The 14,718-nt window shown below is 43.3% G+C and overlaps 1 protein-coding gene across 1 annotated transcript in view; it reads left to right on the forward strand.

The window, feature by feature from the left end:
* Positions 1-1,681: 1,681 nt before the first annotated feature.
* Positions 1,682-14,718, forward strand: part of LOC106548578 (electroneutral sodium bicarbonate exchanger 1) — a 99,013-nt gene continuing 85,976 nt past the window's right edge. Inside the window, exon 1 of the mRNA XM_087710434.1 lies at positions 1,682-1,968. Within this exon, the coding sequence (XP_087566560.1) occupies positions 1,924-1,968 (45 nt within the window). The 5' untranslated portion in view covers positions 1,682-1,923. The remainder of the gene's footprint in view (positions 1,969-14,718) is intronic.

The raw sequence follows: 14,718 nt of genomic DNA on the forward strand, positions 1-14,718 counted from the left end.
TAAGAATGCTGACAATATAATTCAGGTTATCCCTTTCAATTTCACCAAACAGGGTTTTTTTTGGGGGGGGGCAAAGATGTTAGCAGGATAGAGAGACTGGGAGCATGGAGGGCAAGAGACAGTAAAATATTGTTATTAACTTAGGGTATTAATGTGGGAAGGATCTAGGTCTGTGATGGCGAATCTACGGCATGGGTGCCACAATGGCACGCAGAGCCATATCTGCTGGCATGTGAGCTGTCAGCTCCAGCGCACACGTGTGCACCAGCCAGCTGATCTTTGGCCTTCCAGAGGGCCAGTGGAGGCTGTTTTCACCCTCCTCAGGCTTCAGGAAAGGCTCTGGAGCCAGGGGAGGGTGAAAAATGGGCTGATTGGGCCAACCCGAAGTTCGGAAACAATCTGTTTTCAGCTTCCAGAGGGCATCTGGAGGGCCGTGGGAGGTTGTTTTTGGAAATGAATTTCTGGTTGTGCATGCACGCATGGGGGAGGAGTTTTCGCCCTCCCCAGGCTCTGGAGGCTTTCCTGAAGCCTGGGGAGGATGAAAACTCCTCCCCCATGTGGGGTGGTGGTGGTGGTCATGCATGCATGTGCAGGGGGTTGTGCATGCATGCAGGTGTGTGTGTGTGTGTGTGTGTGTCATGCACACATGTACAGGTGGGCGGGCACATTGCATTGCGGGTGTGGGGCACACGCACACATGCTATCGTGCACGTATACACAATTTTGGCATGTGTTTACAAAAAGGTTCGCCATCACTGATCTAGGTTATGGGAACTTTTTGAGAAAGCACCCACTATTTTGTGCTATTTTTCAACACCCTTCACCTTCAGGAGTTACATGAAAGACCGATGGAATTTGATCAGTGGTGGGTTGCAGGAGGTACGCCCTGGTACGGGCTTACTGGAGCCTGCCTGGAGCACTGGGTACCATTCCGGTACTCCAGACGGCCCACCCATCCGCCCGAGCTTACCTGTCCTTTAAGCCTTTGGCACTTCCGCACACCGCCGAGCCGCTGGAGCATTGCGGAGGCTTGTGGAAGCGTCATAGGCAAGTATGACGCATGACCGCGCGCCACACGTGTCCATGTGGGTGATGCCGGGGCCGTTCCAACCATACCAGTTGGAATGGAATCCGGGACCCACCCCTGAATTTGATACAAGAGACTGAAAGAGGAAAGAAGTACAGAATGAATGGGAAATGAGGAAAGTTAGAATCGGTAGAGATAAAACGCTTTGGAAAAAGCAATCGATTCATTTTTTATCAGACCAGGTTCTGTGTGTCATGCTGGAAGTGTGGAGGGGGTGTACACTGCATAGGGACACCTGTCTTCCGAATGCAAAACTTAGGACTTCCTCTAGTCTTCACCCCTTCCTCATTCTGCTTCACCTCCTGTCCACGCTACCAACTGAGGCCATACACAGCCTTCACCTCACCTCACCTCACCTCACCCAACCCTCCGCCTCCTCAGCTGGTTCCCGCCCTCCATGTCCCCCTCCCTTGCCTCATGCCGTTCGTCCCTCCCTAGCTCTCCTCGCCTTACCTTGCGCCCCTCCCTCTTTGACGCCTCCCACCCCCACCAACCCACCCATAGCAATGCTCTAGTTTTTTTCCCCTTGACTCTCCCGCGCCCCCTCGTCATTCGCAGCCCACTCCTCGCCCCTCACAGCATCCACTCGGGCTCTTTCCTTCCACGCCTCCAGCCTCTCCATCCCGGGAGCCTGGCGCCTCTGGGCCAAGATTAGTTGCTCGCAGGGGCCGGAGGAGAGATGGTGCCGAGGAACGCGGCGGGCTGCGGGCGCCCGTGATTCCCTCGCCGCTTTTCAGAGGGGCCGAACGGAGAAACCACCGGCCGAGCGGAGCCACCTGCTCGCCCGGCGCCAGCCAGTCAGCCTACCAACCAGCCAGCCAGCCAGCCAGCCAGCCATGCCTGCCGACAGTAACGAGCCCGACTGTCTCCTCCGCTACCAGGTGAGCGCTTGCAGGTCTCGGGGGGGAGGAGGAGGACGGATGCGGCAGCGGAGGGGGAAGGTGGGCGTGCAGGGAGTGCGGGTCGCGGATTCTTGCAGGCGCCTCTTGCAAGGTCACCTTCGCGCGGCTCAGAGTCCCGAGCGGGGACGGGGGACGAGGTGTCTCACGCGGCCGCCGCCGGCCTTTGGGGCTTTTATTTGGGTTTTGCCGGGAGGGCTTCTGGGTGGAAGGAATTACGGCTTACTGCGGCAGTGTTGCCTATGGCGGGGGCGGGGAGGGGGGCAGAGAAGGACGATCGCGTGGCTGCCTCTCTCTCCCCCCCCCCCCCCGGTTTGATTGAATTGAGCGGATGGGAATGGAGATGCACCCCGAGGAAGCCTCCGGCTCCCTCCTTTCCCTGGAAGTGGGGCTAAGCGCAGGTACTGCTAGGAACCCGGCTGCGCGCTTTGGTGTGCCGAAGGAAAGCCTGGCATATCGGGAACAGAATTCAAAAATAGTTCGGAGGAGTGTCCTGCTTTAGACAGAAGTAACAGATGAACAGAGTTAGAAGGGACCTTGCAGGTCATCAAGTCCAACCCCCTGCCCAAGCAGGAGACCCTACATCTGCCTCTACCTACAACACCCGGTCGTCTGCGTCTAGGAACCATCTCTAGAATTTCTTTTCTCCTTTTTCGTCTCCTCTTTTTACTATTGGGCTCTGCCGATTATGATGGTTTTAGGAGCCGCAGCTGCAGCTTTCAGGATCCCGAGGCCCCATTTTCAACAACTCTCCCACAACCTGCGCATTATAAACAGCTTTTTAAAAGAAGGAGGCATCCTAAAACAGGCTGTATCTTTTTTTCACTGGTTGATCTGAACCGATGGGATGTAGGACAGGTGTTGCTTGCAAAAAGATGCCAAGAGGTTATATGCAACTTGCAACTCAGCTGATGCAGCACACTCACCTGTTGGGATTCACCTAGGGCCTAGGCAACTACCCTTCACAAATGTATCTCTACAGAGCTTTTTAATTATTATTTTTCTCTCCAAAGAAGGCTCTTGAGTGATTTCTTTGCACTGTGGATTGTTTATATATGGTAATGGGAGGGAAAAGATTTAGAAAATTTGAAGAGTTTGTATTCAGTGGACGAATTAAAAATTAACAGTGACAAAGCCATTTATCTCAGACTATGGAAGTGCTCTGTTTTTATTACAATACAATTGGATAGACACACATATAAAACAGTGAGATAAGTTTAGAAACATTTTCTAATTTGTAATCTTGAGTTAGCAGTTTCTAGAACGTTAAGGGATGATAACATTGGTACAAGTAATCTTGTTCCCAAAAGCTTTGCCAAGGAACTCAGTTTTGATTTTATTATTCCTTTTACCTTATTCAGTTAACTTCCTTAGATAGATATAGTCCAGTCCAGTGATGGGTTTCTAATTTGTTCCCTACTGGTTCGCTCGTGCAATGCTTCTGTGCATGTGCAGAAGCGTCCGGGTGGATGGGTGGAGCCTCCTGCTGCCGCTACTACCATTTCGCCCGATCCGGGCTGAACCAGGAGCAACCCACCTCTGGTACAGTCCCATACAAGGTTTATCAAGTAAATACAAAAACAAGAGCGTGTTTCAACTGACTGGGAACAGGGTTAGGGTACTTTTATTTTGTATTCTTAAAAAGTTTTCTTATGTGCCACTGCAAGTATATTTTTCTGCTTTTGGTTTAAGCAATAAGGAGCCAATAAGGAGCCATGTGGTGCAATGGTTAGAATGCAGTATTGCAGGCTAACTCTGTCCCACAGTCTGGAGTTCGATCCTGATCAACTTAAGGTTGACTCCGCCTTCCATCCGTTGTCGGTAAAATGAGGATCCAGATTGGGGGTGGGGGCATATGCTGACATTGTAAACAGCTCAGACAGTGCCATGGAGCGCTATAGAGCGGTATCTAAGTCTATGTGCTATTGCTATTTAAGTGTTAAGCAGACAGTATGATTTCCAGTTCTTGTCGCTATTCATCCTGACAACTAGGCCATCTTGAAGATGAGTGTGGTTCCCATTTGAAATGTGGGTAAGGGGTTGAGAAATGATTGGTGTAGCAAGAGTCTTTTCAGTGTGGGCATGTTATACACTGGAGACGGAAATGGCAACCCACTCTAGTGTCTTTGCCAAATAGATGGGGAAGAAATGGCGGTACTTTCTTGGGCTCCAAGATCACCGCAGATGGGGACTGCAGCCAAGAACTTAAAAGACGCTTGCTCCTGGGGAGGAAAGCTATGGCAAATCTAGACAGCACACTAAAAAGCAGAGACATCACCCTGCCAACAAAAGTGCGTATAGTCAAGGCTATGGTTTTCACAGTTGCAATATATGGCTGTGAAAGTTGAACCACAAGATAGGCTGAGGGCCAAAGAATTGAGGCCTTTGAACTGTGGTGCTGGAGAAAATTCCTGCGAGTCCCTTGGACTGTAAGGCGATCAAACTGGTTAGTCCTAGAGGAGATGGAAAGATTGAGGGCAAAAGAAGAAGGGGATGACAGAGAATGAGGTGGCTAGTTGGAGTTACTGAAGCAGTAGGCTTGAGCTTGAATGGACTCCAAAGGATGGTAGAGGACAGGAAGGCCTGGAGGAACGTTTTCCATGGGATCACGATGGGTCAGACAAAACTTTGCAACTAATAACAATAAATGTTATACATCCCACTTGTCATGTAACTTCCTCACTCTGATCTTTATTTCCTTACCCAAATTTCTTTCTATCTTCTTCATTCTAGCTCCACCCATAGAAAGCACTCTTTTCAGGCATAAGGGCAAAATGGAATTTCTATGTTCAGTTGCAAGCGGTATCTGAAATAGGAACTAAGATGAACAGCAGGAGGAAATATTGACTTCACATTCACTTGCAATTTCCCTAGTGTAACAGGCCTGGCTACTATTGGAAACTCAATGATGAATTAGATGGTGATGAGCTAGGTTTTTTTTTCTCTCACTGTAGACTATAATGCCAGAAGAAAAGGCAGAGAACAAAACACCAGACTATGACTCTGCTTTAATTTATTGCTGCAATATTGGTTACCGAAGGCAAATGAGAGCCTGAGTGTGCAAGTCAGTTGTACGAGGCTACCAAGTATGGCAGGTGATGCCAGCACCACATAATTTCCTCCTAACAATTCCAAATAATATATGAATTTCCCTCACTTCCATTCAAACAATTTTGGCAAATTATAAAGAACCTTCTGGATTTCTCAAATTAGTTTTCATTCTGAATACCGCAGTGGTGGGATTCAAATTTTTTTTACTACCGGTTCTGTGGGCGTGGCTTGGTGGGCATGGTGTGGCTTGGTGGGCGTGGCAGGGGAAGGATAATGTAAAATCTCCATTCCCACCTCACTCTAGGGGAAGGTTAAAAATTCCCATTTCTTCCCGATCAGCTGTGACTCAGGAGGCAGAGAAGAGATGGGGGCTGGGCCAGTCAGAGGTGGTATTTATCGGTTCTCTGAACTACTCAAAATTTCTGCTACTGGTTCTCCAGAAGTGGTCAGAACCTGCTCAATACCAGCTCTGGAACATCAGTTTTATAGACTAACCTTGCTTTTCCTAGCTCTCTATGTGAACTAATGGTGTGCTTAATTATGATTATAAAATGTATTTAACACATGAGGAGGGATATAAATATTGATTATAAATAAATTTCTTACCAAACCCTTCCCTTCTTTTGTCTGAAAGAAAATCCTTTTCTTTCACAGAAGGGGAATAACACCTATACTTCTGCTGCTTATCTGATTTCCTGCTCCATCTCCTTCAATGCAATAGCAAAATTAAGATTTAAGAGGCAGCCTTTTGCAGCTATTGTCAAGTCAAAAGCCCACCACCAGTGCCCTAGTTACAAGTCTGCTTTCTTTCTATCGCTTCCCATTTGGCTTCTCAAGTTCCCCATGTAACATTTCAAAATATTCAGGATAATACACTATATCACAAAAAGTCTTTTTCAAGAGCTAAACTAAAGACACTAACATCTGTTTATTTATTGCAGGTTTTTATCCTGTCTGTGGGCATTATAACTTTCTATTGTAGATCTGCTTTATTTTGTAGGGAGAATAGAGGCACTTCGGTAGTAAAAACACAAGGGAGTTTTTAACCAAGTTGCCAGTCCTGTATGTATGAAATAAATAAAGTAGAATAATTTCTCCCCCAGATTTCAAGGAAGTAATAAAAGATAGTGAATGACAAGAGTCATTGAGTGAAATTCATCATCTGAATGTTACATTTAGCAAAGCAAGTGAGAAAAATAATTGAGTTCTTCCAAATGTAGTGATGAAAAAGAAAAGTTAGGCAACAAAGTACAGCAAAGCAAAATAGAAATTTTAGATTATTGAAAATGGTACAGCAGAAAAATGAGTAACGAGGCAAAGAAGATAAAGCAAGGCCAGCCCTACCATTAGAGCAAATCCTGGGTGGTGGGTAAGGTAAAGATAAATGTTCCCCTCGCACATATGTACTAGTCGTTCCTGACTCTAGGGGGTGGTGTTCATCTCCATTTCAAAGCCAAAGAGCTAGCACTGTCCGAAAACATCTCAGTGGTCATGTGGCCGGCATGACTAAATGAGGAAGGCACACAGAACGTTGCTACCTTCCCACCTAAGGAGGTCCCTATTTTTCTACTTGCATTTTTACATGCTTTCAAATTGTTAGGTTGGGAGAAGCTGGGACATGTAATGGGAGCTCACTCCCTTATGTGGCACTAGGAATCAAACTGCTGAACTGCTGACCTTTCAATTGACACGCTGAGCATCTTAGCCACTGAGCCACTGTGCCCTATCGGTTGGTGGGTAGAAAATGGTAATAAGATACAGAAAAACAGAACAATGTGCTGCCATTTACCAGGGAGTACTGTCAAAATGAATGAAATAAATACGATTCCACTTAGTTTCTATACATGGATCTTGATGGGCTGTCTTTTGGTACAGGTGCAAAATATTTTTGGTTAGATGCTGAATCTTTTTAAAATAAGGTTTTATTAAATTTCAAAGGAAGATAAAATACTGTACAAGGAAACAGAAATTAAGAAAAAAGAGGGCAGGGGAAAAGCTTTATATAGTTTTTCATGCTTCTCAAGATACTAGGGAACATCTGTTTTAGTTTCAAAAATCATTAATGTTTGTAGCAAGTAAGTAGTAGTTGGTGGTTATGTGGGTAGGTGAGGAGAAAACTAGTGTTTGTTTGGCAACAGGCTTTGGTGTATGTGATCAATATTTGTGTAATGTCACTATTATAGGGCTGTACAATACTTTAGATTCAATTCTTATTACTTAGCATATGATGAGAACATGACAGAAGTAAACATATCCATGTAATTATATTCAGAACATCTGTGGGTGTATGGCAGTGGCCTCATAACTGAATGTCCAAATCAGCTATCCAGGCAATTGCCTCTGGCATTGCCTTGTGCAATACGTCTAGGAAACCAGAAAATGCGTGTCGTGGGCAATCTTGAACAATATGTTAAATAGTTTATGTATCAGCACCACAATCTCAACAAGGAGAAACTTTCCACCCCCACTAATACAGGGCAGAGGTGCTTCTTCCAGTATCACACCTAACTCTGTGTAGTTTCATCTAGACAGAGCAAGGCAGGCCAAAACCAGGTGGCTTGGTAGAGGGATCACTAGTGGTCAAGCCGCAAGAAGGTACCTTGGACCATTCCTCTCTCCAGGCATTCTTGGGGTTAAACTGGGTAGATGTTAAGTAAACAGCTGCTTTCCATGTTGGCCTATGGGGTTTCAATCTTGTGATGAACTGTGCATTGTCCTGGAAGGACCTAGTTGTTCAGCATCCTTGACCACAGCTGAATGAGAGCTTGTTGTCTTCTAGTGTGGGGGCAGTATGATATTGTTAAGTATTGGTAATCAGTACAAAGGAATGGGAAGCAATGTGCCAGAGATGATACGCATTGTCTGGTGGAGTTGGTCATTAACCATTTGGGTGTGGGTGCTTTCAGCCACAGGCTGGTACAATATCCAACTGTGGAATATACCGAAGCCTAGGCTGTTGTTCGTAGAGTGTTAGCACCAGCACCCCAGGATGTTCCAGCCAGACTGTTTAGTAAATTGTTGCAGCTTTTCACTTTTGCAGCTGATTTTTTCCAGATGTTGTTGAAAGGTTACTGACCTATCCAGTATTACCCCCAGAGACTTCAGCAACTTGTTACATTGTAAAATACAGTCCTGGAACTTCACCAAAAGCTGGTGGTTTGTATACCAATTCTGAAAGGATGCTTTAAATTCTTTAAAGCAGCCATGTCTTTTTCTTAGGAATGGGTACCAGTGGTGGGATTTAATTTTTTTTACTACTGATTCTGTGGGCGTGGCTTGGTGGATGTGGCATGGCTTGGTGGGTGTGGCTTGGTGGGCATGGCAGGGGAAGGTTACTGCAATATCCCCATTCCCTCCCGATCAGCTGGGACTCGGGAGGCAGAGAATAGATGGGGCCAGAGCCAGTCAGAAGTATTTACTGGTTCTCTGAACTACTCAAAATTTCTGCTACTGGTTCTCCAGAACTGGTCAGAACCTGCTGAATTCCACCTCTGATGGGTACTCAGTTGCTTTAAAGAAATGCAGATAGGTTCTATATTTGTGCTTCTAAGCACTTTGTTTAAAATAGCAATAGCAGTTAGATTTATATACCGCTTCATAGGGCTTTCAGCCCTCTCTAAGCGGTTTACAGAGTCAGCATATCACCCCCACAATCTGGGTCCTCATTTCACCCACCTCGGAAGGATGGAAGGCTGAGTCAACCTTGAGCCGGTGAAATTAGAACCGCTGAACTGCAGATAACAGTCAGCTTAAGTGGCCTGCAGTACTGCACCCTAACCACAGCGCCACCTTGGCTCTGTTGACCACTCCTAATGTATTGTCTTCATTTGCATAGTTTTTCTGCCCCCACCCCCATTTTTTGGCTCTGTCATTCATACAATGGGTTTCAATGAAAAATAAATAGTCACCTTATTTTTGAAGGAGAAAGTGTAGTGAACCTTTTTCATGTTTGTGGATAAATTATAGTAGCTAATATGGAGAGCAGATGCTTCAAATAAAAAAAAGGCAGGTTATTCATGAAGGAGGTATGATTGCCTTTATTGGGTGGAATCTATAGAACAGTGAATGTCAGAGTAGATGGGAGGAAAATTTCTATATGGGTTTGTATGAAAGAAGCCATCCCAATTTTACCAGTTTTATAGTTGTAGCTCCTGACATACTAGACCAGTGATGGCAAACCTTTTTTCACCTCGGGTGTCAAAAGCACGCACTCAGGTGCCCATCCCCATAATTTAATGCCCCCCCTATGCTGTGCCCCCTGCGTGTCTGACCCCCCCCGCTGCCCTGCACATGTGCACATCAGAGGTGGGTTCCTACCAGTTCGCACCTATTTGGTAGAACCGGTTCGTCAAATCTACCGAAGCGGTTAGAAGAGGTTCCACCAGTGGACCCGGAAACCAGGCCACACCTACAGAAGAGGTTCCAAAGATTTTTGAAACCCACCACTGGTGCATATGGCTTTCTTGGAGCCTGGGGAGGGCGAAAACGGCTTTCCCTGCCCCCCCGGAGGACCTCTGGAGGCCAGAAATGGCCCGTTTTCTGAATTCCGGTGGGGCCCGGTAGGTCTGGTTTTTGCCCTCTCCAGGCTCCAGAGGCTTTCTAGGAGCCTGGGGAGGGCGAAAAATGGCCCAACATGCAAACCGGAAGTTCAGGCTCAAGAGGAGAGATCTCCAACAGAACAAACAGTTAATCCAGAATTGTAAAAAAGAAAAGAAAAGTGCCTGATAACCTAAAGCTCAAAATAATCTGAAGTTTGGAAAAGATGCTAAGACAACAACAACAACAACAACAACAACAACAACAACAACAACAAAGCTTCTAAGCTCAAAATAAAAGAAAAAGAATCTATGTACTAGCTGTTCAGTGAAGATAACACAATGTCAAAAAGTTGGAAAGTAAAGATTAAGGTACTAAGTTCCTATTTTGGTACCTCCAACAAAAAGAATCTGTCCCAACAAGAGGAGCAGAATTAAGGAGAAAGATGAAAGATGACTAAATCTCTAAACCTCTAAATCCAGGGACCGACTCAGATTGATCCTGCTACATTGTCCTGGGACACATGTCAACTCTCTAAACAACTCTAGCTAAAGCCTTTGTTTCTTAGTTGCCATCCTTATGGGGACAGGGGGAGGGGGACTTATGGAATGCAGAATGTTTTCCTCCAATGTGCCAGACATAACAATGATAAGGTTCCTGAGAACCAAGGCCAGATCAATGTGACCTAGCAACAGCAGGAGGGAATGCTGAGAAGTTCATCACCTGCTTGGTTGGTTATCATGACCTGTGACACAAAGGGGGTGAACAATATCTATTCTTTTAATTATACCAAGAATGTGGGAATCCTCAGTGTTGGTTTTACAACTGACCGTGCTGATATGATGCACCAAATAAACAGGATTTTTCAGGAAGCCAAGGCCTCAGAGTCTTTTTTTAAAATATATATTTATTTTTATTTTTCATTACATAGACAACAATGGGAAAAGGGGAAGGAATGGGAAAAAAGGGGGGGGAGACCCCATCATCACATACAGTATGTCATTTAATCACAGGTGCATCCCTACTAAATTTATACATCCCATATCTCTCTGTTGTATATTTAATAAACACCACAATAAGCTAGGGTTTAAAAAAGAAAAAAAAGGGGGGGGGAGGGGGGAAAGCCAAAAAGGACAAAGAGGACAAAAAGGACAAAAACATCCAAAAAAGAAAAAAGAAAAAAAGAAAAAAGAGAGAGAGAGAGAAAAAAAAGAACCATCATCCCATGCAGCATGTCGTTTGGTTATAGTTGTTTTAACATCTGCATCTTCAAATAATATTTACCGTCTCAGATATTCCATCTAATATAACTAAAGGCCTCATTTTCATTCTATAATATATATTCAGTTAACATTAGCATTATTTTTCCCCAGAAAGTATACTTCTATTCATTGTTAACCTTGCATTTCATACCTTCAAACAGAGATCTTATTCCTTCGTTTTTCAACAAGGCGTTGCTGCCTATATATACCAGTTTTCATTTGTTCCCCTATTAGAATTGCTTTATCAGCAGCGAGATATCATTATAGTAAATTCTTAACCTTATACAATATATCACCAGACCTTATATTAATACTTCATTGTATCATTGTTGGGTTATTTCACAGCATAATTATATCATCATTTACTTTTTTCAATTAAGACATAAGTATATCATTTTTCATTTCCAAAGTTTTTTTTTTCTCTTAGCCACCGATAAAACAAATCCCATATCTTATAAAATTGTTCATCCTCTTGCTCACTAATTTCAAAAGTCAATTTACTCATTTCGGCACAGTCCATTATTTTTCGGATAACTTCTTCCTCTTTTGGTATTATTTCGTTTTTCCAGTTTTTTGCAAATACAATTCTGGCTGCTGTTAACACATTTACAATCAGATATTTTAAGTCTTTGTTGTAAGTTTCTGGTAGGATTCCCAATAAAAAGACCTCTGGTTTAAAGTCTATTTGTTTGTGTGTCATTTTCTCCAACCACATGTGGATTTTAGTCCAGTATCTTTTAGCTTCAGTGCAAGTCCACCACATGTGGTAGTATGAACCAGGTATCTGGTGACATTTCCAACACTTTTCTGATTTATTCTTGAACATTCTTGCGATTCTAGTCGGGGGTAGATGCCACCTGTAAAACATCTTATACAAATTTTCTCTATATGCAGTAGACATTGTCATTTTGTAATTTTGAGACCACAATTTCTGCCAATTCTCTAAGTCAATCCCATATCTAAATTTTTTTCCCCAAGCTATCATGGTTTCTTTAACTTGTTCTTCATGTAATTTAAACTCCAATAAATATCCATACAGTTTTTTAATTACTCTTTCATCAGTACCTGTTAGAATTTTGTCTAACTCAGTCATTTTGTTATAAAGACCTTTAGTTTTTCTATCTTCATTATATCTAGATTGTATCTGTACATATGAATACCAATTCATTTCCATCCCTTCTTGCTTTAACTCTTGACTAGATTTGAGTTCACCCTCTGTATTCAATAATTCTGTATATCTAACTGTTTGTTCCTTTTTATATATTATCGGATACGAAAATGCTTCAATTGTTAATATCCAGACTGGAGTTTTTAAGTAATGTAATCTTTTAACCTTTTCCCAGTTTAACAACAACGCCTCCCTTATGTAATGTCTTCTAAAATAGCCATGTGATTTAGTTCCCTTATACCATAAGAACGCGTGCCATCCCAACAGCAAGTCGTGACCTTCTACATTCAATAATCTAGAGTTTCTTAATGATATCCACTCCTTAATCCACATCAAGTTTGCTGCCTGGTAGTATAGCTCCCAATCAGGTAACCCAAAACCTCCTCTTGGTCTAACATCTTGTAGTAATTTAAGTTTTATTCTAGCTTTTTTCCCTTGCCAAATAAATTTCAAAACTATTTTATTTAAATCTTGAAAAAAATCCTTACCCAATCTGATTGGGATTGTCTGAAACAGATATAGAATTCTAGGTAGAATGTTCATTTTAATTGTAGAGATTCTTCCCATCATTGATAAATGCAAGTTTTCCCATTTCTCCAAGTCAATTGCTATTTGTCGTTTTAATCTGGTATAGTTATCCTCTTTAAGAGTACTACATCTAGGTGATAAATATATCCCCAAAGGCCTCAGAGTCTTTAATTGGTTGGGAGCATTACTCGGAACTATGACAACATGTATATTCGCCTTCATTTGTGAAATCTTGAAATAGATTCATGATGGCGAACCTATGACGTGTGCCAAAGATGACATGCCACAATATTTGGTGTGACACCTGATGATAGCTGTTCTTAAAAGCACACCAGAGGTGGGTTGCTGCTGGTTCGGCCTGGATAGGCCAAGCTGGTAGTAGTGGCCAGCAGGAGGCTCTGCACACCTGCCTGGATGCTTCTGCGCAGAAGCATCATGCACATGCAGGAGTGAGCATGGGAGCACGCCCAAACTGGTAGCAAAAAAATTAGCAACCCACCTCTGAAGCACACCCTGTTTTTGCATCATTTTTGGAGTCTGTGCAATAATGGGATATGCTTTTGCATGACCTCTGGACTCTCCGGAAACAGGTTTTATTCATGTTTCATGTTGGAAATGATTTGATGTTCCTTTATATAATGCATAGCATCACACATGATTGGACTGTATTTTGTAAAATAATAAATGAACATGTAAATAATTGTTCCTCTTTTGTTCGGGAGGGTAGCAGTGGTGGTACACCAGCAAAGTCAAGTTATTTTTGACCTGGTGAGCCCAAATAGTTCAACATCACTGAAATACATCGAAACATGGTCAATGAATATGTATTTACAGGAGTGAGTATGTGCTAGATAACTGAAGAAGAGCAAATATTGACCTTTTCTTCAAAAAAGAGTAAAGCTTAAAGAAACTACAGTCTGTTCATCTGACATCAATATTTGGAAAGAATCTGTAGCAGACCATAAATTGTGAGCTTCTTGAAAACAACGTAGTTTAATATTTACCTAGAGTAAATATCTTGGAATAGTGTATACTGTCTATCTTCTCTTAATTCTAGAGGAAAGAGATGCAGATATTACATTATGTCATCTCCCCATATAGAAGGTTTTACATGCTCCCCTCCCTGCTCCCTCGAGTATGAGTGGGAGCAACTTCTCTATCTTTACATTGTATATACCGTATTTTTCAGAGTATAAGACACACCTTTTTTCCTCAAAAAAGAGGCTGAAAATCTGGGTGCGTCTTATACACTGAATACAGCATTTGCCTCCCGAAGCCCCGCCCCTTTCACCAAAATGGCCATGCATAGCCTTATGGAGGCTTTCAGAGAACTCCTGGGGGCTGGGGAGGGCAGAAATGAGCAAAAAAGGGCCATTGTTTGCTCAATTTTGCCCCCTCAGCCCCCAGGAGCACTCTATAAACCTCCTTAAGGCTATGCTTGCATTTTGTTTTACAAAATGGGCCCATTTTTGTGAAAAGCGGGCCGTGTTTTGCTCATTTTTGGCCCCCACCCCCATCTGCAAGCCCCATCAAGGCTATTCATGCCTTTAAAAAAAACGGGCCATTTTTGGGAGGTTTGCAGAGTGCAAAAACTTCTTTTTCCTTTTGGAAAGCTCTTTAACTGATTGATGAGAATTACATTGATCAAGTGCTGTGTCAGCAGGAACAAAGTCTTAGGTGCTGCAGATTGTCAGCGATTTCCTACCCCAGCACATGGGTAAATACACCTGGAAACATCTACCTACCTATATACTACCTACCTACTGTATTTTTCTCTCCCTCTCTCTCCCTCTTTCTACCTACCTACCTACCTACTCTCTCCCTCCGGTGCATCTTATACTCTCTGGTGCGGCTTATACTCCAAAAAATACGATATATCATGTGTATTTTTTATTTATGTTGACCACCAGGAGGCAACATATGGCCAATTTCATCTTACATTGCTAGTCCTAACACATGGGGATATGATATAATGATATAGCTGTATCTCTGCTCTGAAAGTTTAATGGAAGATGGTGGACTATATGTCCAGTAGATTCTATACATCCTTTTCTGCAACACTGTTAAACACCTAGGCTGGAGAGCTCCTAAGTCAAATGCACTGTATATAGTCATCTAGAGTGCAGTGGTCCATGAATTCAATACCTACTGAAGGGTTAGAACCCCATAGAGAGAATTGTTTAAGTA

This window comes from Thamnophis sirtalis, unplaced genomic scaffold, assembly GCF_051295495.1.
Source record: "Thamnophis sirtalis isolate CommonGarterSnake01/CBP01778 unplaced genomic scaffold, rThaSir2_p1.2 scaffold_3, whole genome shotgun sequence".
Taxonomy (NCBI): Eukaryota; Metazoa; Chordata; class Lepidosauria; order Squamata; family Natricidae; genus Thamnophis; species Thamnophis sirtalis.